The 25904-nt window shown below is 39.1% G+C and overlaps 1 protein-coding gene across 2 annotated transcripts; it reads left to right on the top strand.

The window, feature by feature from the left end:
* The first annotated feature begins 13704 nt into the window (after positions 1 to 13704).
* On the top strand, positions 13705 to 24249 carry CIPC (CLOCK interacting pacemaker). 2 transcript variants are annotated; one of them, XM_082284421.1, is made up of 4 exons: positions 13705 to 13757; positions 15662 to 15836; positions 16742 to 16911; positions 20420 to 24249. In XM_082284421.1, exons 2-4 carry the CDS (start codon positions 15770 to 15772, stop codon positions 21296 to 21298), a joined length of 1116 nt encoding a protein of 371 aa, XP_082140547.1. In that variant the 5' UTR covers positions 13705 to 13757; positions 15662 to 15769; the 3' UTR covers positions 21299 to 24249. The 2 variants fall into 2 exon arrangements, with proteins under 2 accessions (XP_082140547.1, XP_082140548.1); XM_082284422.1 differs by lacking the exon at positions 13705 to 13757 and adding an exon at positions 13810 to 14142.
* Positions 24250 to 25904: the final 1655 nt, after the last annotated feature.

Raw genomic sequence — 25904 nt, forward strand, 5'->3', positions numbered from 1 at the left:
TTTTCAGCCCAGGTTAATATACATGGAATTTTTGTAATAACTACTTCTAAGTTACCTATTTGTTGTATTAATAAAAACCTATCCCATTTACTAAAAATAAAATAAAAATAACCACTTCTTGAAGTTAACACTGTAAAGAATGGAAAAAAGATTTGTTAATCATGACCTTCAATGATTTATCTTCCATTAATTTCCAGCAGATCAAATCCATCCTTGATTACATGATACTCTTACCAATTTTCTCCTTCACTATATCTAACATTTAGCTTCATCTCTGTTCTCCTGTGACTAAGAACATAATAAATTCCACCCATAAGGCTTCCAGTTCTGTAACTATGCTTAGTACAAAGAAATATTTTTTAGTTCTATAATGTTTATTTGACAAAGATTTAACAGACAAAAATGGAGACAGGAATAAAAGCAAAACAAGGCCTAACTTCTGTAAAAGTATATTATTTGGTTCTTTCTTTTTTTAAGAATCCTTATTTTTTTCAAGTCGCTGTACGTCTGAAACTTGTTTTCTATTAAACAGTTCACACACTGCTCTGTGACTTACCATGTTACTGGGCAATAACAATAATGCTCTAAGTTCTTGTTTTGTAAGTAGAGCAGTGATAAGGCCTTGTGATGTCCTTGTTGAGATGGTACTTTACACAGACATCACAATTTTTACCTGAACTACAGATATGACTTTCAGAATTTTGTTAGATGAAGCCGAAAATTTCTAACTAAATTAGAAGTCAATTTGAAGCTCCCAATACAGTATTTTAAAAAGCTTGTGGAGGAAAAACATTGGGAAAGGAAAAAAGATGGCTTATACTTGGTGGGTGAGTTTTGCACTGAAAACATCAGAGTTATTTTTGGTTTAAGTATCAACTGCATATAAGTCTAATAGTTTCTGCCCCCAATTTTATATGGATACAGAGAAGCTCTTTCTGACGTTTGTATTACAAAAATCAGAATACCTCTTTCCTTTTTACAAAATGTTATTGAAGTGAATGTTGAAAGTGAATGGTGAAAAGTGCTTGGTTGCCATCACCGTTGTCTAAAAAGTGTTTGACATAGGCACAAGACTGGGACAGCCAAGGTTAGAGAAGGGCAAATTTCTGACATACGATGCCACTGGAAAATACCTTGAAAGCTCATCTCATCTATCTACAATCCTGATGCAGGGGAAAAGTATCAGTAACATTTCTGAGCACAGGTAATGTGAACATAACAAACTCCAGTAAGAGAGATTTGACATCATCTCTTCCCAACACATGCCCGTGCTTCATAATTTCTACTTATTCCTCCCAATATCTAACCTGAATTTCTCTAGCTGCATTTTAAAACTCTTATTGCTTCTTGTCCTATCCATGCTGAACATGGAAAAAAATTATTATCCTTCTTTCTGGGGTAGCTTAGAAGCCTTATCTGAAGACATGTTTCACCTCAGACTTTTCTCATAGACTAAACACCGTCAGTTCTTCAAACTTTCCTCATAAATCGTGAGCACTCTCATTGTTCTCCTTTGGACTCATTCCAGTTAACCCACCTCCTCTGTGAAGTGTAATGATAAATGCTAACTAAAATATTCTAGGTGAGACTTTACTGATGCTGAGTATTATAATTTCCTGTATCTTACAGGCTACATTTCTAGTTTTGCATACAAGGGAGAGGTACTCCATCCCCCAGATCCTTTTTTAAAGGACTAACCAGTCATAATCCAAGCTATTAAAGCTGTTTCATCCCACCCAAATACAAAACTTCTAATTTCTCCATATTGAACTGCATCCAGTTTTCCAGACAGCTTCTCCAACCAGACAAGACCATTTTAAATTTGAATTCTGTCCTCCAACTTGCTGTGGTCAGCCTACTGCCATCTGTAAATGGAATAAACATACTTTGTACTCCCCAAGCCACTACTTGAAAATACCAAATAGTATGAGACACAGGAGAGATGCCCATTCAACCCAATTGATATAGCCCTCCAATTTGACAGTGCTGATTACTTTCGTTGTTTTGCTACTACTGCTACTGATAATGATTGTTTTGAGTATGCTTTCTGAATAATTCAGCACTAATCTTACCATCATGATGTTCTTACAAGTTTTCCTGCTTTGCTTAGGAAAATGTGGCCTATATATGACATGTAAAGATGGTTAGAAAGCCTGCTGAAGTCAAGATACACAACATCTATTATTGTCCCTCTGTTCACAGATCTATTAGCCCAAAGCAGAAGGAAAACAGATTGATTTGATGTGGGCTGCTCTCAACAGATCCATTCTGTCTGTTAGACATTTCTTTGCTATCTTCCAGATGCTTACATATAATTCATTTGATTATTTGTCCATTTTATTTGTTCTAGCATTTTTTTAGGACTTGCAGTTAAAGTGGCTGATGAAAAATTCCACGGCTGCTTCTTTTTGTTTCCTTTAAGCATTACATTTTTCCTTTTTCAATCTCTTAGAGCCTTAGCAAGCATCCCCTATGTTATCAGAGATGCCTGCTGACAGCTTTAAATAGTTTTGGCCAGTGCTCCAAATAAGCTAGAGTCCATTTTATTAGTCTGCAAGATCATGGTCCTTAGTTTTTCATAATAATTATATTAGCCACATGATTACAGCAGACTTCTGTGGTGAATACTGAAATAAAAAAGGCATTTAATTGATCTAAGACATTACTAGTTTTGTCTCTCAGCTTAGTATTGAATAGCTTCTCAGTCTTTCTCTTATCCCTTACAGAATTCAAGTACAAACTTCGTAGACATAAACTGTGATGCCCTTCATAAAACCAGATTTTTTAAGCTGGTCACTTATAAAAGGTTTCTTGCTCCTCCTAATTATAGCTTCTTCTGTGCCTTGTTCTTTTTGATTTCTTTTTGATTTTTGATTTTGATTTCTTTTTGATGTCCCTAAATACTTATGCATTCCTTTATACTAATCCTAGTAATCCCACATAATTTTCATTTCCTGTATGACTCACATGTTTGAGGTCAATGTATATGATTTAACCACATGATTTCTTGCTATATACTTACTATTCTTTCCTTGCATTGGGATCGTTAAATTCCAAAGAGCATGTTTTTCATGAGGAAGTGCTTAATTCCTTTATTCCCTCAAATTTCTCCTACATGACATGTGATCTCCCAGTATCCTGAGTTTGCTGAAGTCTGCTTTCTTGAAATCCTTTTTCTTCTACTTTGCTGTTCTCCCTCCCTTCCTTCAAAAGTATCATGGATACTTTCATTTCATGTTCGCACAAGTTTCTCTTTCACTCTCATGTTCTCATTCACATTCTGTTTAGCACAAGCCTGCTATTCTAACCTCTCCAGTTGCTTCCTCTACTTTCTGTATCAAGACTCTCACTTTTTTTTTTTTTTTTGCTCTGTCACTGTAAGCTGTTATATTCTTTTCCAGCTGAAGTCTATATAAACTTTTTTCCCTGTTTTTATGAAGTTTCATGCCCTAAAGCATTTGGCTAGTTTCTCAAAGAAAGCAAAAACACCCCAAAAAAGTGCCACTCCACAAAAGCCAAAACTGAACTCAAGCCTTATACAACAGGTATTGCTTGGGATTGCAATGGAAATCTCCCTGTTTTCTCACCAGGTGTATGTATCCTCTTTCTGGACAAGCCACCATGTGTGCCCTTGTATTTCCATCAAATGAGCCATTTTAACAATCCATTACTATGTTAGTTGAGTTGGAGTTTCATATTAGGAATCCCAGCTTTTCTGCTACTATTTTCTATTCCGAATTTCTGTGTTTGAAGAAACATTTCCAGATTTGAAAGGAGAGCAGATCACTCAGGCTTCAGATTGCCTGCTTAGACTGTCATCAAGGGAAAAACACCTGTTCTCATGGAACTGTTTACATCAGTTTTTTCCAATGAAAACCCCAAACGTTTCCCAATGTGCATTCACCACTTGGGTGTTTTTCTGCTGACTCTCAGTCTGTGATTTGGAGTTTGCTTTTATGTACTGTAAGATGAAGAGAATGGCACCTATACTCCAGATTTAGGAACAATTGCTATTTACAGAAGAAAAATGGGAGGAATATTTGGTCTTAAAGTTGGAAAATAGGTTGGAAATCTCAAGTTATTTTCTCACTCTCCTACTTGTGCAGATATTGTGTTTACTAAGAAGAACATGTACTTTTCATGTGCTTTAAATAAAGTACAGGCATAATCCTAGTGAAGACAAGAGAGCTATAGCATGAATTCACATTAACTGAAGTAAACTCTTAAGATTAAAAACTTTTCTGATGGTGACAGTACCCTGGTGTGTGAACTTTGGCAATTCATTTATCCATTCTTTAATTTTTGGTTCCCAAAATGTAAAATGACTACGACAAGTTATCAAATTCATGAGGTGTTTGTCTTAGAGAATATTTATAAGACCAAAAAGGTTCCTAGATTATAAATGCTACAGAAAGCAAAGGATTATTATTAAAGATGCCCTCTCGGAATGATGCTTATATCTTAGTGATAACTTCATCCTTAAAATCACTAAAAGAAGATTTAAAAGCTTACAGAAAATGCTGAAATGAGGCAAATTTTCTCCCATCTCTGTAGAGCAGCAGCATTGAGAGCTCCAGCACACATCTGTCATCTGGAGGCCAAGCAGGCCTTCCACAATTCCAGGAAATCAATTCCAAAGACTGTAGATTGTCAGTTGCTTGTACACTGGAGGCCATCCAGGCAGCAGATTAAATTGTATGAGAAAATTGTAGCAGGCTCTAGACTGCGTGTAATGGAGACCCTCAATGACCTTTCCGAGGACTTGGGAAATATGCATTGAAATTGCCAGTGGGCCCTTTTGTAGCACCAAAACTGCATACTGAATTTCTCTTACTCATCACACAGGGTCATTCACAACTGAGCTGTTTCTGAAGAGGAAAAACAAACCAGCAAATGTAATCACCATCTTTTCTTCTTGCAGAAAATGTACGAGGTTACCAGAGATGCATTATCTGTACGACCAAAAAAAAAAAAAAAAAAAAAGAAGTTGGTACTTGTGAAAGCCACAGTCTGTAGCAGCATTTAATGGGGCTACTGTTCCTGAATCTTTCACCCTCCCTGAGAGATTTTGGCATAATACACGAAACATTGGCCAAAATGATTGCTGATTGAATAAGATTGATATAGACAAGTAACAGTTTCAGTTTTGTTGTTTTATTCAGACTCTGTTAACCACCCCCTAGTTTTTAGGTTTCATTTTTTGTAGAGTAGACCCTGACAGTTCAAACTGCAAATGTGAGCCTTTCGATGCTGCTTACCTGGAGGTTCAGGCTGCAGTATGCAACTCTCCTTGTCACGAACAGAAAAGTTGCATGTACACAAAGAATGTAATCCCCTTAAAAAAATATAGATGAACCACACGGAATCCTGTTTCTTACTTCTGAGCAGTCTATGGTTTCAAAACCTGGGGAGTTAACACCCCTGACTTCTACTTTCCCATTTATCAGTGGCAAGGTGTGCTGGTCATTTTATGTCACTCCTTAATAGTATTTCTACTCTTTAGGAAAGCTGCATGGCTTAACATATATTTGTTTGTTTGTTTTTTTTAATCTATTAGAAAATATTTTCAGGGCATTTTAAGCAGATGGAATGAGTAGATTTGTTGGTGTGGAGTGTAGTTGTGCTTCTCTGAATAGCTCCTTTACGTTCACTATGACAGATAAACATGTCCTTTTGCTTTGCTAAGAGATCATATGGAATCATATCCCAAGCTGCCCATAGCCTAAGAGTTTTGTATTTAGCTTCAAAGCAGCTTTTAGGGCATCAAACTGAGCAAGTTTTTGGTCTGACAGCAAGGCTATACAATCTCTGTAAGGCACATGATCAGAGAGGGAACAGGAACTGCCCTTACTATTCTCATGTTTTGTTGACTCTGCCACAGACTTCCTACATGACTTAGGAAATAGTTTTAAAAACTTGGTCGAAGTCCCTGTACAGTATTCTGGGGTAATAATTCCTCATGTCAGAAGTATCTGAATAGAAATTCATTGCTCAATGTCTTTTACACTAAGACTTCTAAGTAATATACTCTTTCAAAGAAAATTACCTTTCTGCTAAAGGAGCAGTTGTTCTACAGATTATAAACTAACCTTGTTTATATTTTTAACTTTGCTTTATCAGAGATCTTGTTCTGATACTTCTGTATGTTGTACCTTAACGCTTTCACTTACACAGCAGTATTTTTCTGCCACATATATTTGATATTTTCAAGAACATTTTGATCAGCTATAGCACTTTTGGTGCTAGGTACTGTAGAATTAGACCTCCTATGTTCTGGGAAGGAAAGATGGGGAGAAAGGAATGGAGCAGCAATCCTTGCACACACAGAGAAAGGAAATCTATGGGCTAAATGACTGAAGAATGGAATGAAAGGCATATGAATATAAAGAGCAGACTTTCAAAGACTGTTTTAGCCACAGGCCTTTTCATGTCAAATATCTGGTGTATCCAGGCTGTAAAAAGCAAAGCAGGAATTTCTAGGATTGATTTTCATCCCTTTGACTCATCCCTTTCCTTTGCCCATTTGCTCTCATAAGACAGGTCCAGAGTGTGCAACAGGAAACCAAGCAAAAACAATACAAGAAAAACGCATTTTAATTTTAGCCACACAGCTGCTTCTGGGTTCTTTAAATACACTCCTCTCTAAGTGCTTCCATACACCAAGATATCCAAGCACTCTAGACAGGCTGAGTCTCAACTGCAAACTCATTCCACAACTAATCCCTGTCTGGCATTGTTACAGCAATCAAACCAAGTTGGTCAAATGCCCAGTTGGGGCAAACTGGGTGCTTATCCAAGGGCTCTCTGTTATGTGCCTTGAAGGGATGAGCTACAGTCTCCAAGTTCTTTGGGCAGAGACAAGTTTGTGGATAGGGATTAAACACAACCTCTTTTTTTCCTTACCTTCTCCTTCTGCACATTAATACACAGCATAAGAAACCAAAAATATCTTTTGAAGGCATGCCTGTGAGTGACACTGTGCCCTAGCATAATGTGACAGGTGACCTATTCTCCTTGTTCCAGGCTGCATGTAGTCTTGCTGTCTGGAAAACTATCTGGGGAATTTAAGAACTACCAGGAGAAAAATGGGAAATCTAAAAGCTCAGTCACATACTCAGTTCTTCATCTTGGGTTGGTTTTTTTTTCCCTATGGCTTTTGAAGGTGAAACAAACTACCTCTGAATTCCAGAGGTTTTTTACTGCCATCATGTGGAGAATTTCCTTAAAAAAAAGATTAAAACTGTCTTCCCTGACAAGATACGATTTTTCCTGCCCTTGGCAAAACTGAAAGAATCTAATTCTGTCTTCCATCTACACAGAGCTAGTCCTGGAGCCTCAAATGCCATAACATCTGGTAAATATTCAACTGACCTTAGTACATTTTGCTTTTGCCCTATTGAAGCAGTTTATTTGTTGGCATAGCAGAGCTGCACAAGATTGTGACAGCCTGGGTATGCTTGTCATTTCTGATATTCCACTACAGGTTTCTTTCTCTGGTCTGCAGGAACATACAAGCATTTAATATCAATGCTATTTCTCTCTGTGCAGCAATGCTACAAAGAAAAAAAAAAATATTACAGCAGGGTATCACAAATCAAATTACATAAGTTATCTTGGAATCAGAAATACAAATTTTTCAGGCATTCCTATTCCCACTATGCAATCTGCCATTTTTTCTGACCACTATAACAATCACACTTGAGAAATCTGATAAACATAATACTGTTCTGGAAGGCTGGAAATTTAGACGGCTATATTCATTTTAATAAAACAAGAAGAGTATTTCTACATTCCAAGAAAGTCCAAGATTTCAAAAGTTTTGACCAAAACCAATGACTGTATTTCAGTTAGGAAAACCACCACATTTCATAGCTATTTTATTTAATTCTGTACTGTACTGATTAACATTGTATTTACAAATAAACTACGTATTTTTTCAGTAAACTTTTCAGCGATATTGACAGATTTGCCTTAAAGGTTCTCCTTGTATTAAATCAATACAATCTGAAAGACAATTACTGTCAGGACATTTCATAGAAACTCTGTTATTTTCCCAAAGACATGCAAACAAGTGGTCCCATTTTCAAGACTGGTGAGCCCCCAGTAGCTCCTTATGAATCCAGCACAGTGGAAATCAGCCTTGCATGTAGACTAGGAACCCAATTTGTATCTTCTGTCCATTCTGCTATATCACTTGAAATAAATGCTGGTTTTTAGCTTCTCCCTGACCATAGGTTGCAAACAGTAATTAAGGACCTCAGCAAAGCCCATAAATGACTCCAGAACAAAAGTACATTTTAATTGATACTGACATCCTGTTAACAAGACTTCTTCAGAAGAGCTGCTACACCCACCAAGTTTTAAAAGTTGGTCTGAAGATCTGTGAAGTACTACCACCAAGGGACTGCCTTTTTCTAGTGTCATAAAAATCTGTTCAGATTTGGCTACACTATACACAGTCCACTGTAAAAACCAGCACTTAGCAGATTTTTCTTGATCTGCTCCTATAAGCCCTCACGATTCCTATACCACTGGACACAAACTATTCAGTGTTTTGCTGTGATAGTGGAGTCCAGGTTTCTAAGGTAAAGGTAAAATATACCCCACTACTGTTCCCTACAATAGGGGAACATACTTTGCCCTGAAAAGCAAGAGCCAGTTCTATATTTGTCTTTCAAATGGTTCTAATAATTCTGAACGTTTCACAATCATACTGCCAGGCAAAGCTTCAACCACTACTAAGAGAACCCCCACACACAGATTAGTTCAGCCATCTAACATAACAAGCCCACAGGGAAAGCAACTGAATCACAGTGGCATCTGAGATTCTCGGAAAGCCGATGTCCAGTCTATATCCTTGGCTCATCTATCCATACTGTGAGGCACAGCACATGGCTGTATCAATGTTACCACATCATATGATCTCCTACTGACTAGTCTGTAGGAAATGTAATCCTTCTATGTGCAACCAATATGGTTGGTCTTTAGTCCTCCGCAGCACGGGTCTGTACCCAAGGTTCAAGATTCAAGTTCTCTTTCACATGAAATATGTTTTTTTATCCTTACATATAGAGTTACAAATTATTGCCTTTTCATTTGCTTGCAAAAGTGATGAAAATAACAGGCCAAAATCTTTACCAAAATCATAATCTCAAACACAGCCATGTCAAATATAGTTCCCAAAAATTAGGAAAATACATATTTGAGATCACCAATTCATCCTTAATTCTGATACATTATACATTTATGATGTCAGGATTTCTTTAATTACCTACTGACATCTTAGTGTTTTTCTACCAAACAAGGTGTCATTCAGTTGAATGGCTAAATGGTAATGGGAATAAATCATGTAGAGAATTAGGCTGTTGTTTTTAGCATTCCTATCTCGTATTAGTTGCCCTTGGTACATAAAGAAAGAATCACAGAATCACATAATATTCTGAGTTGGAAGGAGCCCACAAGGATCATCACAGTCCAGGTACTGTCCCTGAACAGGACAGCCTCAAGAATCACACAGTTACCTAACATTACTTGAAAGTAAGATTTTGGACTCCTTATTGTAATTCTATGTAAATTAGACAAAAGCCTTTTCACCCTGAAAAAAAAAGTCCATAGGCAGTCCTTGATTGGACCAAGTTTGTCCTCTATACCCTGTAATCCAAAGAGAATCACGACACCCAGTGGTTACCAGAAATAACGCAGGCATACAGAAGCCATGTAGAATGTGAAGATGCTTATCTCAATTCTCAAGCTCACAAAATTAAGATGCAAGTAGAAAAATGAAGACATTGGACAAGGTACAATCCATATTAAAGAGTCTGTAGAGATGGTCTTACCAAACTCAACACTTACGACACAAAAAAACTCGCAAAGCCACCACCACCTGAAATACCAACCCAAGTAATTTTTGAACTCCAGGAAAATATGACATCTAGCCTACTCTAGAGAAAACAGTAGTTCTTCCATGACAACAGTGTAAATCCTGTAGGTTTTTCCACCAGAAAAAAAGCACTATCATGAGGAGATTTCCGTGACAGCACTGCACTGATTAAGTAAATCTATCCTTCTACACCCTGTAGCTTTCCACACACTATATTGAAGACTTGACAGAGAAGATGACTGTGCTGGGAAAGTGAGGGAATACAAAAGGGCTTGCTGCTCTCCAGAGTACTCTGGACTGCTGCAGTGCTCTAATGCTGCAAGGGTTAAAAGCAGTCACTGCTCTTTTGCACAGCTTCCCCAAATCCTCAGTTGGCCCAAAAGTCTAGGAGTTGCAAAGAGGATATTAAATCCACCTTTGCTCTCCTCCAACACAGAACAGTACAGAAGAGTGTAAGAGCATCAGAAGTGCTTTATTTTTGATTTGCCATCTCTGCTAATCATTGGTTATTTTTAAATTAACATCATTCTGCTTTCTCTTAAATTGGATATATTTATGGTAAAGATGAAGTTGCAGATGGATATAACAATATGAAACGTGTACCTTGAAAAGAATACATAACTACAGTTGAAATTTAGAAGAAGATGAGCCATTGCTAAAATACTTTCGTTAGAGAAAAATCTTGTTAAGTCAACTGCTGGTGAAATTCTATAACCTGTGATAGACTGCAGGTCAGAGCACACGATAACACAATGTTTCCTGATTTGATATTTATTAAATGAGATATTAATTATTTACAAAATCCATATGTGGAAAGTCTTTTCAAAGAGATTTTGAGCTTTAATATTGTTTTAATGTAAAACAACACACTTTATCTGCATAAATTTGTTCTTTTGTTGAGACCAATGAAAACTTAAGAGGCATCATTTGAACAATATTCTTCTATTTATGTGTTAAAATTACAGAAGTGAATAACAGAAGGAACAAAGATACCTGTATTGAAATATCATACAAATTAGACTGGTTAAATGAAGTGAGACGAATAAAGCTATTTACTTGCAGAGTAACTGAATACAATACAGTACTTGTTAAACTGTATTTTGTCTGTGATAGCAAAACAAAGCGGTGAGTATATGAAGAAAAAAGATTGAGTACATGGTGTTTTCAGACCTAACCTTTCCAGTTCAGACAGTGTAATGTGAAACCACATTCTTCTGACCTGGCTATGCTTTACTTCCAAAGTTTGCCAAACATTTCTTTCTACTTCTGTGTTAGGACAAAAGATTCTTTGTCCCATAAGCATTTATGAAGTCCATGCATCAACACCTTTATTAATCGTTCCGTAAGCACACAAGACCTATTATTTAACCACCTCATTGGATAAAAACTTGCCTTTGTCCCTCTTAAGCCATGAAAGATGATTTCTGCATCTTCTCCTGAAAGAAGAGATTCAACACCTTTTTTTAATACGTGTTGAAACACCTACACTGAATAAACATGCAGTCATACTTCAATCACATTCTTTTCACTCTTTTCCTGTTGTATGACCAGAATAAACAGGGAAGTGAACAAAAAGTTAATACTTACTTGTCAAAACACTCACCTTTAGGATAAACAAATCAACTACTGTATAACATAAGGAAAAAGGAAAACATCCGGTTGGCACTGACTGTAATCACTGAACTCACACAGTAAATAAGACCTGGGATCAATGAAGAATCAAATGAAAGGAAAAGGGAGAGAAGGGGCAATGACAGAAATATTATCAAAATTACAAAAAGGGCATATTTGGAGGAGGAAGAATTTAGATTATAACGTTCAATATAAACCTCAGGTTTAAGCCAACTTAATTCAGGGACAATTCAGGTGATAAAATTTAATTTATTTAGAACAGAGATTTACCTTGACTATCCAAGAAAACTGCTCTATTAAACAGTATAGTATTTCAGTTCTCCTACCTGCTGCCCCTTCGATGAAGGCCTGGTATCACAATTCCAAATCTGTTCTGAATCACTTGAACTGAACAGCAGGTTGTCTGTCCCAAACACAGGCTACTTGCCCTCTGGTGAGCTGTTTTCACTGAGCATCCACACATACTCCCATATCCTGAGAAATCTGGCCTCTGTGCAGGACAGTAAGGGTTGTTTCTGGGTATAAGGCAACCCAGGACCAAGCCTGTGCAAATAAGACAATACAACAGCATTCTTAGCATGCTTTTCCTCAGAACTCAAAACTCCTGAACAGTAAGGCATCAAAATCCAGAGTCTAGAGATCACACATCTCACACTACAGTTTAGATGTAATCAGAGCCAACTCTGGCATTTCAGTGCTCAAAAATACATCCTAAGAATAAGAGACACTAGTGTTCTCTCACAGCATTTCAGATTGGTAGGACTGGAACCCATCAGTGCCATATTTTTCAAAACGACAATGTCATTTCATGTAATCTCAGACATTTTTGTGTTGTATTTGACAAGCGGTTTATGAGACCATTCTGAGATTAAAGGTCCTTCTCTTTTTCATTCAGGAATTTATTAGATCTTGTTGATCTCTTTAATCAGCATATTTCAGGTTCTCTAACAAGGCTATCGTAACAATGAAAGTGTTTCTTTCCATTTCTATTTAAGGAATTCACTGAGTCTTTGCTCAGGTCTTCCACACAGCCTTTTCAGTTTTCTCTAATGAAATGGCTTTCATGTCCAAATGCAAAATATTCTGACAGATTTCTGGGTGCTGGTAGCATTTATCCAGTTCTCAGAACAAGAATAGCTACTCTAGTTACATTCATTGAACCGGGGACTCATTTTCTCCTGTTTATTTGCCCTTGATTTATATGCAGTTCATGGAAACCAAATCCGTGTATTTCACACTTTCCAATCATGTAAAAGTTGGTTGGTTTTTATGGTTTTACTCATGACAGGAAGAAGTGATTCTTCCCCTGGACTTGGCACAGGTAAAACCACACCTCGAGTTCTGTGTCAATTTTGGGTCCCTCCATTCAGGAAAGGACACTGAGGTGCTGGAGCAAGTCCAGAGAAGGGCAATGAAGCTGGTGAAGGATCTGGAGCACAAATTCTGTGACGAGCAGCTAGGGGTGTTTAGCCCAGAAAAAAAGGAGGCTCAGGGGTGAAATTATGACTCTCACAAGGAGGCAGAAAGGAGGCTGTAGCCACGTAGGGGTTGGCCTTTTCTCCCAGCAACCAGTGACAGGACAAGAGGACACAGTCTCGAGGTGTGCCATGGGAGGTTCATCTTGGAGATTAGAAGGAATTTCTTCACAGAAAGGGTGATTAGACATTGAAGCACGATGCCTGAGGAGGTGCTGGAGTCACCGTCCCTGAAACTGTTTAAGAAAAGACTGGATGTGGCACTTAGTGCCATGGTCTAGTTGACATTGTGGTGTTAGGTCATAGGTTGGACTCGATGATCTGACGTCTTTTCCACCCTGATTCTGTGATTCTGTGAGTCCTCTTTTTGTCGTGTTTCCCTCTTTGAGACAACTTTGAGACCTCTTTGATGCTGCTTTCCTCATATTTGAAGTGCCTGTGTTTCATCTCTCATTCACAGAGTGAGAGAGACTGCACAAAAGCCTCACCTTCTGTGTGGGGAAGAATCGTACTTTTTTGCACAGTATTCGGGAGGCGCAGCACTATCCCAAACTCCTGGCTCTGCTCACCCTGCCGGGCTTCCCCACACGCCCGGGCACGCCAATGAGCACGCTCAAGGCCCGCCCTGCCGCCAGCCCGCTCTGCGCATGCGCGCTCGGGGCGCAGCTGGCCGCGCTGCCCCTCGGCGGCCGCGGGGGCGGGGCGTGCCCGGGGCGGGGGCGGCGCATGCGCGGCCCGGCGCGGCTGAGCTGTGGCGGCCCCGCGCCCAGGTGAGGGGCGGCCTGGCTCGGCCCGGCCCGGCCCGACGGGAGGCGGCCGCTGCCGCCGTGAGGGAGCGGTGGCGGCCCTGGGGCTCCGGCAGTGTGCTGTACCTGCCGCGCCTCGCCGTGTGGCGGGGCGGCGGCTCAGGCCCGGCAACCGGGTGGCTCGGCCCGCCTGCGCGGGCTCTCCTCGTGCCGCCGGAGCCTGGCGTGTGGGCCCGGGAAGCGCTTGGGTGGGATCAGCGGGAGGAACGGCCCTGCACGACGGCGTGGGCGCCCGGTTCTAAATGCGGTGCGCGGCGGAGGTCCTGCCCGCCGGGCCCGGGGGACGGCTATGGTCCGGGGATGAGCAGGAGGGTTCTCACGCCCGTGCCTCGGGGGAGTGGCACTTCTGGTTTGTTTATTTTCCGTTGTGGTTGTGGTGTTTTGTTTTTTTCTATAAGAGAATATGATGTGTCAGCCCTTCTCAGATCTTCCCTTGGTGCAAAACTGGCAGATGAGGTGTTCTTGTTTTATTTATTTCTAGCTCTCTTTCTGTTTCTTGTTTCGGTTTGAGGTGGTTTTGGTGTTTTGGGGTTTTATTTTAGATTAGCATTTCTCCATATCACTTTCTTAAAAAAATACATTTGTTTTGGAAGGGGCTAAGTAATGAAAGTGTGGATGAGGACTTAAACCACTTCTCCCATTACAAGGATAGCATCTAGTTTGCATTTATGTAATCGTGTTTGTGCCATACCTGTTGGCAGGCAGGCAGGTGTGACTGAAGATGGAAAGTAAAAATGATGCAACTAGCTACTTGAGGAAGTTTTCTTCTGCTGACCATTATTCCATCATTCTTGTAATAGATAGTCATGTTCCCATTTCAGAATTCATTACTGGTGCTAAGACTCAGGATTTTGGACCACATGTCTAACAAAGTTGGCAGGACCTGAAGAAGAAACTTGCATTTTTGGGTAGATTATTCCAGAATGTCTGTTGCAATGTCCTTTGAAGCAGCTTGTACTGGATACTGCTGCTGATGTGCTGCTGGCCTGACTGATGCAGACTCCTGAGTTCCTGTTTTTGTAATTTAAATATAAAACTTAACATGAGACATAACTTCAGTGGGTTACTTTATGGGAAAATAAGTTCAACAAATAGTAGTAGAAATAATTTCTGCACTTCATTCTGTCAGTTTTCTGTTAGCCAAACTCTCAAATATCTTCTGTAAGAGAAGCAGAAACTTTGTCTTACTAGACGCTGCCTACCCTCAGTAAGCAGCTGAAGGTTGTGACAAGTATGTGGTGTGGGAGGCCATAATGTTACTACATTCTTCTGATTTTCATAGCTTTTAGTTTCAGCCTTTCAGTGTTTACATTCTGGGTGTGGGCATTTCTGAGGCCCTGTCTCCCCTAGGAGTGTATTGCACTATGTGTTGCTCTTTTAGCAGCATGGATTTCTTTAGCCCCCAGTGTGTTGACTGATCACTCATTCTTTCTCTCATGACTTACTCTACTCTTGAGAATGAAACAAACTGTGTTGGCAAAAACACAGCTTTGCAGGTTCAGCTGTATTTGTTTTAAGAACTTCACCCAGCACAACTGTCTTGTTTTGCAGTTCAGCCCTTGGGACAACAAAGCTTTCATAAGATAAATAATGCCCTAAGTAATTTTAATTCTTGAAATGTTGTTTATGAATAGCCTTTCATTTTTAGTTTGTGTTACTTTTTGGAGTGGAAAGACATGTCCAATACATTAGGTTTTGATCTAAATTTCATTCTTTCAGCATTTTGATATATTTGTTAAAGTCCCCAGTTAGGTCACTGGCAGTATAAAAGGAGATATGCAACTATCCACTGTTGCTGTGTTATACTGATGGAACTTTCTTTAGATTCAGATAAAGTCTTTCTTCTTTGTTTTTAACTGTTTTTGTAGTTCCTCAATGGAAAATATGTTAAAAACTGCCTGCAGCACTATGCAAGCGCTTGGACAAAATAGTCATCTACTGACACCCTTGAGGAATTGTTGGGCAAAGTGACGGAAATGAAGAGCTTCAACCATCGCCTCAGTATGGCGGCAGCTGAATCTGACAAAGACTCCGGATATTCAGGTTTAGAAAACTGCTGTGTTACCTTTGTTGTGTGTTACCATGCTGAGGCCGTGCTTTAATTGGTGATGTTTAACAAATCTAAGTAAAAGAGTTTGTGTCTCACTATCTTGGAGGGCCTTTCTATGCAAGATAGGTTTCACCTGTAATCATCCTGCCACCGAAGTCTTTTGAAGTGGAACATGACCAAGTTTTAAAGTTCATCCTGTGAATTTGAATGGCATGGGAATTTAGAATTAATGGAAGAATCTCAGACTTCAGAGTCTAGAAATGGAGTTGTCAAAATTGCTTTTTGTTCTTTGCAGTGATTAATGAATTTTTGGATGATACTGCCCCGTGTCTCTTACTATCCGACCATATTGTCAGTAGAGCCTGATATACCAGAGAGTAATGGTTATAACAGTAGTAAAATAATAGACACGGTGTGCTGCTTCAGTACTCAACAAAAGTGTGCAAAAATGACCTTTAAAGGATGAAAAAAGCACTTCTATGAAAGATACCTGCTTTACTGGGGTTTTAGATAGAAAATTTCAAGACACAAAATGCCTGCATCACAAACTATGGATGTGGCAATGCTGGAGCCGGTAGTGCTTTCCTGTAAAAGTTTTTAGAGCAACCTTCATGATACTATGCAGTCCCTTGGAGACTAAATACAAAAGAACAAAAAGTAATAGATTTTCAGGGGAGAAAATGTCTGTGTAAGAATATATCTGTGACCTGCAATACAAAGCCTTTTATTAGAGGCTGTCTAACAGCTGTCACAGCAGCTTTAATTTTGTTAATATTACAGAAGTAAATTTTATTGTTCTTTGTGACTTTGTTGAAAGGAGGCAGAATAGTAGGACTGGAAGGCAGTAATAAGCATATTGCATGTGAAACGACTAACAGCTGAATTCTACATCTGGCAGATGGAAGTTCAGAGTGCCCAAGTGCTATGGAGCAGACGGACTCGGAGGATGTGCTGAATGCACTGTGTTGGAATGCAGAGGATGGACCTTGGCAATGCCCGAGGACCACAAGCAGCTCCTTTCCTGCACTATCTCCTATGGTTGTTATGAAAAATGTGTTGGTTAAGCAGGTAGGGAAGAAACAATATCTTTAAAAATATTGCATGTTCTTAATTTTTTTAAAAAACGTTTTTCCTTTCAAAAAAGATTTTGAAAAATTGCTACAGTCCAGAAAGTAACTGGTAATTTAAGAAGTTCTAATGTGAACTGTTCTTTTGAGAGGCAGCTGGAATCACTAAGATGGAATGTGAAATCAGGAAACTGCTCCATCTAATAAACCTCGTTGTCTCAAAGGAGTCCCCCCAAAATACATCTGCAAGAATGTTATGTAAATAGCACCAAAGATTAAACAGAAAAGGCTGATTTGCTTTTGGAAGCTGCTGTTGTCTTTTTCATTCAGTAAAGATGGTGAAGTAGGATGATAGGTTTGTTTCCTTAACTCTTAGGTTCTAGAAGTGCTTCATATGCAATGGGAAACACTAATCCAGAAAAGTTAAATCTTACCCAAAGTTAGCTGTGGTACTTCTGTTTTAATAGTTATTTCACTTAATTGCATGTGATGGCTCACACTGCAACAATTACATTCCCTATTTATATTCTCCAGTATTTTTGTAATGTATAGTTCCTCTGGCACATCTGTGAGACCCTCTGTGTAAATTTTACATTTTAACAGAAGATGTGAGAAGTCCAAAGTACTGTCATATTAGTAGACCTCCTGCTCTATACTCACTCATTTTTGGAGCAGAGCAAAAGTTCTTCAGTGCTTTTTTTTTACTAGAATACTTCTGAGAATACAGTGGGAAGGCGGAAAAAGAATTTAGATCCTGATTCTTTTTCTACTGAATCTGTTACGACAACAACCAAGACATAATATACACTGTTAGTATTTAGTAGATGATGCTTTTGTGGGGGAGGTGGTTCTGTTCCCTGAGCATCATGCTTTATCTTGACAAGAAACAATTTTATTTTATAGTCACGTTCCTAGATGCGTGGACAACACACTGTGTAAACAAATGCTGACGTTTTTATGTAGTTTTTATACAGGCAAGCTTCACCAAAGGCTGATAGCCTTTGGCCCGGAGCTCAAGAATTAAGACATTACCTGCACTGATTCCAGTGGTAAACTCCAAGTTGTGTTGCAAGCAATAAAAATCAGCCGTTAATAATAAGTAGCTTATATATAGAGATGTATATATATATATAAAAAAATCCAACCACATACATATATATAAAAAAAAAACCTGGTAGTATAGCAAAAAAGAAATTTGGCAAGGAAGAGTTGGAGGTGGATAAAATGACCACACTTGGTTCTCTTGAGCAGTGCATCATAATATCTAAGTCTAACTGTGTATGATTAAAGATATTACTGTTAAATGGAAAAACATTTACTACAATAAAGAAAAGCAACAAATCTGAATCAGAATAATAATGAAATGTCTTTCTGCCTCTTTTCATTATGCCTGATTATCTCAGATGGTCAGCTTTTTAAAATGGTCTTTTCAAGGCAGCGCTCAGTTGGACTTGCTGGACCAAAAAAAAAAGAAAAAGCAGCATCCAGTTACTGCTGTTTATTTCTTCCAGTTTCAATCAGCATCATTCTTCTGTCTTGGAACCACTGTGATCCTCCACAGTGATGGTTACCTGCTGTTATCTGCTGGTCCAATTTCAGAATGTAAACAGCTAACAATAATGCTACTAAAAAAAAAAAATCGAGTGGCGATTAATTATCTAAAACACAGTTCTTCTGGTTGTGGTAAGGTTTCTGTAAGTCTTGTGAAAGTCTTCAATAAGTAGGAAGGCTTTTTCGACAAGTGGCACTGGTACATCAGGAAATCAGCCTTCATAGCTTTCATTTAAAAAAGGCAACAAAACACACAACAATTTGCAGGATTAGTAAAATAAAGGTGTCCTTCTCTACTGAAAATGAGATTTTGAGTAGGAGAACAAGAACACTGTGCAATGTGAGAAGGAAATGAAGAAACAACAGAGATAGGAAGAAACCCAAGAGCAAGATAAACAGTTACAACAGCTCTTTTGGTCTCAATGATTTTGGGGCTCTGCTGTGCTAGGTGCTGTTCAGTGCAGTAAATGGCAACTTCTGACTCCAAAGCTTTGCTCCTTAAGGCTACATGTTCTGTCCTGTGTATGTATAGCTACAGTATTTATATGCTTCCTCACTCCTTACATCTCCAGATACTTTTCTTTTGAATGTTCTTTCTCTTGTGTTAAGGTAGTAATATTTATTTTTACAGGTAGCTGTTCTGTACCCCTATTCCATAAGCATCTTGCCCACTGAACCAAAGAAACATTGTGTCAGAGTAGGTAATTGAATGTTATCTCCAAGTCTCAGTGTCCTAATCAGTGGGTAATACCTGCTTTTGGTAAGTTCCAAGTCCTTTACTGGGGGAATGGACTTTAGCAAAGCATGTTAGCGTTTGCCAGTTTAAAACTTATGAGACTGGTAGAAAGGATATGGATTTCAGATTACTAAAAATAATAAGATGTATTTGTGGTAGCTAAAAACTGTGCCTTCAGCAGGCCTGCCAGTTGTGTTCCAAGTTGTAAGGAATCGAAAAAGCAGCTGACAATGTATTAGTATAATTGTAGTGGTGATGGCTTGAATATATTAAGAAGTGAGATTTTGCTTTAGAAAGAATTAGTGTCTCTTACTAGACTATTTGATATCTTTGGAGAAAAGCAGTCATGTTTTTGGCCAGAAGGTCTCATGAAGATCTGTAGTAAGGTGCTGGAGGAAAAAGAGGTAATGTCTTGTAAAAATGGATGTTTACCCCTATATTCCAGAGTATGGCTTGTGGGAGGGAGTAAAAACTTTGGCATTGTTCTTGATGTAAAATGCTTTTAAGGTTTATCAGTGCACACTATTTCACCAGAGGTTTGAAGTTAAACTGCTTTGGGCTTCTGGCAGGCTTTTCTCCTTGCATTGGTTGATATTCAGCCTTTTTTTTTCTGCTTCGTAGTTTTAAATTTATTGAAACCGTGTATTGTACTTCAAATTACAAGACTTACTGAGCAGCTGTTGTGTATCTTAAATAACCATTTCAAAAGCTTGCTATAAGAATAGATTTGAGAAGATTTGAGTTGCTGCATTTCAACAAAGAGGGTGTCTGAATTGTTCCTAAAATGTCTTTGCAGTCTTTCCTTGACTCTTAATATATTTCATAACCACAAAGCTTAATTATTTTTCAGCTTTCCTGTGCACTTGTAGTTTGATCCCAAGTCTGGGTCGAACTTTTTAATGAACATTGAACAATACAGGCTTTCATTGTAATCCTCATTTAGGAAAGCATGTATAAATTCAGATTGAATTGTTTTTAAATATATCTGTTGTTGTATAGTAAAAGGATTATGGATTACAGCTTTATTTCCAGAGTTACGCTCCATTGTCAGAGAAAGAGAAGGATGAGTTTGATAGAAAACTCTTCAGAAGACATTAATTGGACAGTATATATCAAATATGGAAAAATGGCACAGTCTACCTGTTTCATTTAAGTTTTTTTTTTATCATCTTCTACAATGCTTTTGTAAGACTTGTGGTTTTTCCCTGTTTGTGCTTCTCAGGGGAGTTCATCACAGCTCCAGTCTTGGACTGTGCAGCCATCCTTTGAAGTGATTCCAGCTCAGCCACAGCTAGTGTTTCTTCGTCCGTCAATCCCACCTCCCATTAATCCTCACTCTGTTGGGAAAAAGAGAAATGACTCCACTAATTACCTGCCCATCCTGAATTCTTATCCCAAAATAGCACCACAGCCCTGCAAAAGAGATCACTCCTTTGATCTAGAAGAATGTCAGGAAACCACTTGCCATAAACGACTCTGCACTGAAGCACCCAAGATGGAGACTTCTCCTGTACTGATGAGCACAGGCTTGCCTCCTAGTCCTTTTGCCCACCTACCAGTTAGCTTTAAGACCCCTCAGGATTCTAACCAGCAAAGTTCTTCAGCTGTGATGACAAGTGGAAAACTGTCAGCTCTTCCTGGTTGTCATCATGTTTCCAGTGACACTCAGAAAGTGCCAGGTTTGACTCCCCTTTTGCCCTTTGGAACTCTGCAGGCAACAAAGTGCACCCTTCATGAGAGCGAGAGTGCATCACAGACTACAGTGCCGTCTGCAGTGTGGAGCCCTCCATTGATACCAGAAGAGATTTGCACTACCCCTGAGCTGCTCTTGCAACAACAAAGCAAGTGCAGACGCTTTCAGAATACGCTTGTTGTGCTACGCAGGTCAGGATTGCTGGAGATCACTTTAAAAACCAAGGAGCTCATTCATCAGAACCAGGTGACTCAGGCCGAGCTGGACCGGCTGAAGCATCAAACGCAGCTTTTCATAGAGGCAATAAAGAATAATGCTCCACAGTCATGGGCAGAGCTAGAAGCATCTCTAACAGGATCTGATAAAGCTGATAGCAACCTTGAAGACCCCACTTATCCCAACATGTAGTAAAAATCTGCATAGATGTTGGTCAAGTTATTTCTGTGCCTCCTTTTTCCTATCTCAAACTTTTACTTGAGCATTTTTTGAGTCCAAGACTTGTAATTGCCATTAACAGTTTGTCTTCAGAGCCAGCTTTGGGACTGGAATAGCATGGTGGGTTCTAGACAGAATAGGTACTTAGTACTGCAGTGAATTTCATGCTAACTCTTTGTAAAAATTCCTTGGACTGAAGAAGTTTGGATGGGCTCTGGTGGCGTGTTCCCATTCTTGAAGTGAAGACAGTCATTTGCAGTATTCTGCAAGCATCTTCCTATTGACATCTTCAGATAGTTGTTTCTGAGAGTGCAGCAGCAGAACAGGCCCCACTGTGGGGCCATCATCAGTTCCAAGCAGGTGAAGGGAGTTGGTGTGAGGTGAAGTAAGTCCTTCTTCCACCCCCTTCCTTCTTTTTTTTATTTAGAGAAATCAGATGAATGTAGTGAGGGTGGGAGGTGTGTCAGCTTGGATAAACGCTCTAAAAATTTTATCTACCTAAGTTTGAACTTCAAAAAACAAACTCCAAGACATTTTTTCCTCCATATAGATTGATAGCATTCCTGGGCTGCTTGCCTTGAGATGTTGCTGATTAGCACTGTGTGCATAAGATACTGACCTTGCTAGTGGAGAGCCACAGTAGTCATGTTAAAAAAGCTGTTTTACAGATGTTTATTTCATTGCAGTTTATCTAGACACTTAACTACATCACTCCCTGCAATCTGAAGGGATCGTTTTTCAGAGCCAGTGTGTGTAGAAAATTGAGAACAGCTTTGTCTCAGAACGTTAAGGAATCTGAATAGTCTGTGATACGTTCCTTTCTGTGTGACAGTGTTTTAAAAAACTCGTGCCATCTAGGTGACTAGGTATTTTGATGCTGTGATTCCTTTTATCATCTGTTTCAGATTGTTAAAAAAAGGAACTTGAAAGTAGAGTGGATGTCTTGCTAATTTGTGACTAGACCTTTACGTTTTCTGATGCCTCTAGGAGTCAGTATTGCAGAAGTCTGTAGAGAATACTTTTATAGTCCTTCCTCAAATAGGTGCATTAGAGAAATTGTAAGGGCCTTCTCTCTTGTAAGGGATTTTACCCTTTATACACTGATGAAATGCTTTACGTGTCTTACCAAGTTGAGGCATGTGAGTCCTCTTTGTACTAGCCATGGGCCTAGAGAGTAAATGTTGTGGCAGGGTTTGCCCTAGTGGAGCTGTAGCAAACTAGTAGCCATGCCTTTCATGGGATCCTGCCTACCTGCTGAAGACTGATGCAGTATGTGGGAATTGTTTAAAAGTGTTCTTAGACACTGTTCTGGCGTTTCTTTTTTTTTTTAATATACCTGATACAGTTGTGATACCACCATGTCTCATAACTTGCAGCCTGGTGATACTGAAACTTAGCCAGCAAACCCAGAAGGCAGCACAGTACAGGGTAATAATGTAGGACATGTCCAGTGTAGACACAATCTATCAGTTGTGATATCTGCACCAAATGACATTTGGCAGGATCGGTGTGATGGTACCTCAGGGCATTTATGAAATAAGATGATTTTGTTTTCATCTGAACTTCTTACAAGGAGAGGAGGCAGATCCATTGATCAAATACATGTAATAGGCCTAGAGGTGAGAGGTATGAGAAAGTGCGTAGGATATTTTTCCTACTTTTCCTAAAGTTCTTATTCTATCTTTTAAATAGAGAGGAGAATTTGAAGTTCAGAATATGTATTTATAGGAAGCGATTGCCCTAGAAAACAAGATGATGGGCTCAGGGTACCTGGAGATGAAAGGGAGGCAGAAAAAATGAAGTCAAATTGTAGCTGTCTGAGACAAGAAAAAATGAGTCTACTGGTGACCTTCTCCATTCTGTTTCCACTGCTCTGATAGAGTATAAAAGAATGAAAAACTTGCCTTGCAGGGCAGTGCCCTCTGACTTAGGGAGACTTAGCTGATGGAAATCTCTCCTAGTCCTTATAGTAGCACATGTATTTTTTCCCTGACAGTACGGAGGGTGGGCTGAAGTGGGTGTGCTTACAGCTAATGGGCCTTTCAGCTGGTGTAATTTGTATAAATATATGTTCAATAAATCTGTGAATAAAGTCCAGCAGCTGGTTAGAAATCTCCTCCTGGGCATCAGTCCAGACTTAAAAAGTATTTACTTGACTAGAAAAATCCACTCTGGAACTCATACTTAAATCTGGGGCCCCTTAGGAAGCATATCCGTAGATAATGGAAAACCTTAACTCAACATCTATTTAAAAAAAGCATGTTGAAGGTCCCTGGTGATAAATATATCATCAGGTACCATTCTGTTCAGTTTTCTTAGCTGCCTTTATTCCTGGGAGCCCTGATAGAGATTTAAAACAATAAGGGCTTTCCTTTCTTGGCTGCAATGTAATAAAATAGGTTAGCTTGGAAGTGCATTGAGAAAATTAGTTGACTACATCAGGACCAGGGTATGTCCAGATTCTGGGCAGGATCTTGAAGTGGTCCAGTAGATTTGAACAGAAATGTTAGCCTCTGTATGGAAATGTAAGCAATGAACTCACAGGGGTTTTTGATCTTTGAAGCAGCAGGACTTGCTATTAAGAAATTAGCTAAAGGCAGCTGTCTTGGTCTAATTGGTCAGATAGCCTGCTGCAGCTTCAGCTGTTGCTGACAACTTACATTTGGGGTAGCTTGATGGGTCAGACAGACTGATTTTTATATTAAGTTTTAATAAATGTTGGTATTTTTGATTACTTTTACTATGTCTTTTTGAAATTCTGCTATTCTGGTTGGAATGTAAGTATTTTCTGTACTTTCAAAGCCCGTTGCTAGCTCTGAATACAGTAGCCTAACGCCTCTGTTATAGAACACGACCTTTTTGCTAAAACTTTACAGAAACTGACTGTGAAATACAAACGAAATAAAGTATATACTTGAAAAGTTTGTGAGTTATTTAGTGGTGTTGAACTGCAAAGTTGCTGGTTCCAAAGCATGCTTTAAATACAGCTCCACAGCAGCATGTTGCCCATGTGGGAAAGTGCAGATCCAAAACTGATACTATGATGTATCTCTCTGAAGACAGTCATGTGAGCTTTAACAGTATGTATGAATTAAAGGGTCTCTGGGAGGAGCATGCATAGAAATGGGCTGTACAGAACTCTAAAAATACATTGTCGTGGGTGACCGCTGCCATAGATCTGTCATGAACAACCTGGAAGGATTTTTCCATCTCTGAACTGTTGTCTCCATGATGACTGTACATTATGCTCACCGTCTGTGCAGGGTGAACTCCCACGCTGTGTCTTAATCCTGTCAGCTGGGTATGCAGAAGTTTGAAATTGTGAAGTAAAAATCTTGGCTACTGAAAGAATTACTGGAGTAAAAAATTTTATACTCTCTTTTGAAGAACATTCTCCAACTAAATCTGTATACCAGCTTTTCATCAAAACACATTTCTTCAAAATGTGCCTGTCTTGACATGGGCTTTCTTTTGTTCAAACATGACTCTTGCAGGGAGAACTAGGCAGTCATGTCCAAAACATCCAGCAGCCTCGTGGCATGAGATTTTGTCCTAAGATACAAGAGATTCTGGTCAAAGCTCTTACTTGGCACCACACAAGACAATTTGAATCTTATTGCCTTGTATCCAAAAAGGAGTGCCATTCAACAAATAATTTTATTTCCTGAGACTGGAGACTCTGTGTTTGCAAATTTTGTGTTCATAAAAGTACGGATACAATTCAAGCAGGAAATTCTTGGGTTTCTGTCTCTTCTGACTACCTTTTCCTTTACATGGTTAAGTCTATCTGCAGCATGTCAAGCCTTTTCACCTTTATTTCACCGAGGCCCTACAGGTGAATTTCTTCTTTCAAGTGTGTTGCATCTGTCTTGGTTTTCTTTCTCATGATAAAAATGTTCTGAAAGGAACGTTGCAGGCTTGGGCTGAGCAATCTCCTGGCATGCAAAATTTCTGGCATCCACTAGATTGAACATAGCATGCTGTTACTGCTTTCATTTTCATAATTTCTGGTACAAAAATGTAGGGTCCCTCCCTACCTACACAATTTTACACTCTTGCTGTACCTAGGTGATGCTTCTTTCAGGTGGCAGTATAATGCAGCCATATAGTCCCAACAGTATTGCATGGTCCTACGTGTCAAAAATGCTCATGCCCACTTCTCTTCCCTTTTTAAATCTACCTCATTTGAGGTATTTCCATGAAAAAAAATGTAGCAGTTCCAGTGTAATCTGATTCAGAAGGCAGAAGGAAACACCATGTGTTCAGTCTGCTCTCTTGCAGAGCAGTTTCCAAGACTTCCTCAAATTCTTGTTTAACTAAAGCTGTTCTTAGAAGAAGCATCCTGCATTGATTTGAAAGCTCCTAAGATTAAGAATCCACCCAAATTGTTTGAAATATCATTACTTACTGTTAAACACATGCCTCTTACATTGAGCCTGAATTTGTCATCTTTGTGTATCCAGCTGTCAGATCTTTTGTCTGTTGTCTGCTAAACTAAAGTGCACGCTGTGACATTGCTGTTTTCATTGTAAGCATTTGCAAACTGAACAAGTCACTCTTTCATTTTTAAAATAAGTAA

This window comes from Coloeus monedula (assembly GCF_965178545.1).
Source record: "Coloeus monedula genome assembly, chromosome: 6".
NCBI lineage: Eukaryota > Metazoa > Chordata > Aves > Passeriformes > Corvidae > Coloeus > Coloeus monedula.

Bases quoted from the DNA above. Each gene is read 5' to 3' on its own strand.
- CIPC (XM_082284421.1), top strand. From the start codon at position 15,770: ATGAAGAGCTTCAACCATCGCCTCAGTATGGCGGCAGCTGAATCTGAC. The intron at 15,837-16,741 runs GTTTAGAAAACT...TACATCTGGCAG, and splicing joins CAAAGACTCCGGATATTCAG to ATGGAAGTTCAGAGTGCCCA. The intron at 16,912-20,419 runs GTAGGGAAGAAA...TGTGCTTCTCAG, and splicing joins AAAATGTGTTGGTTAAGCAG to GGGAGTTCATCACAGCTCCA.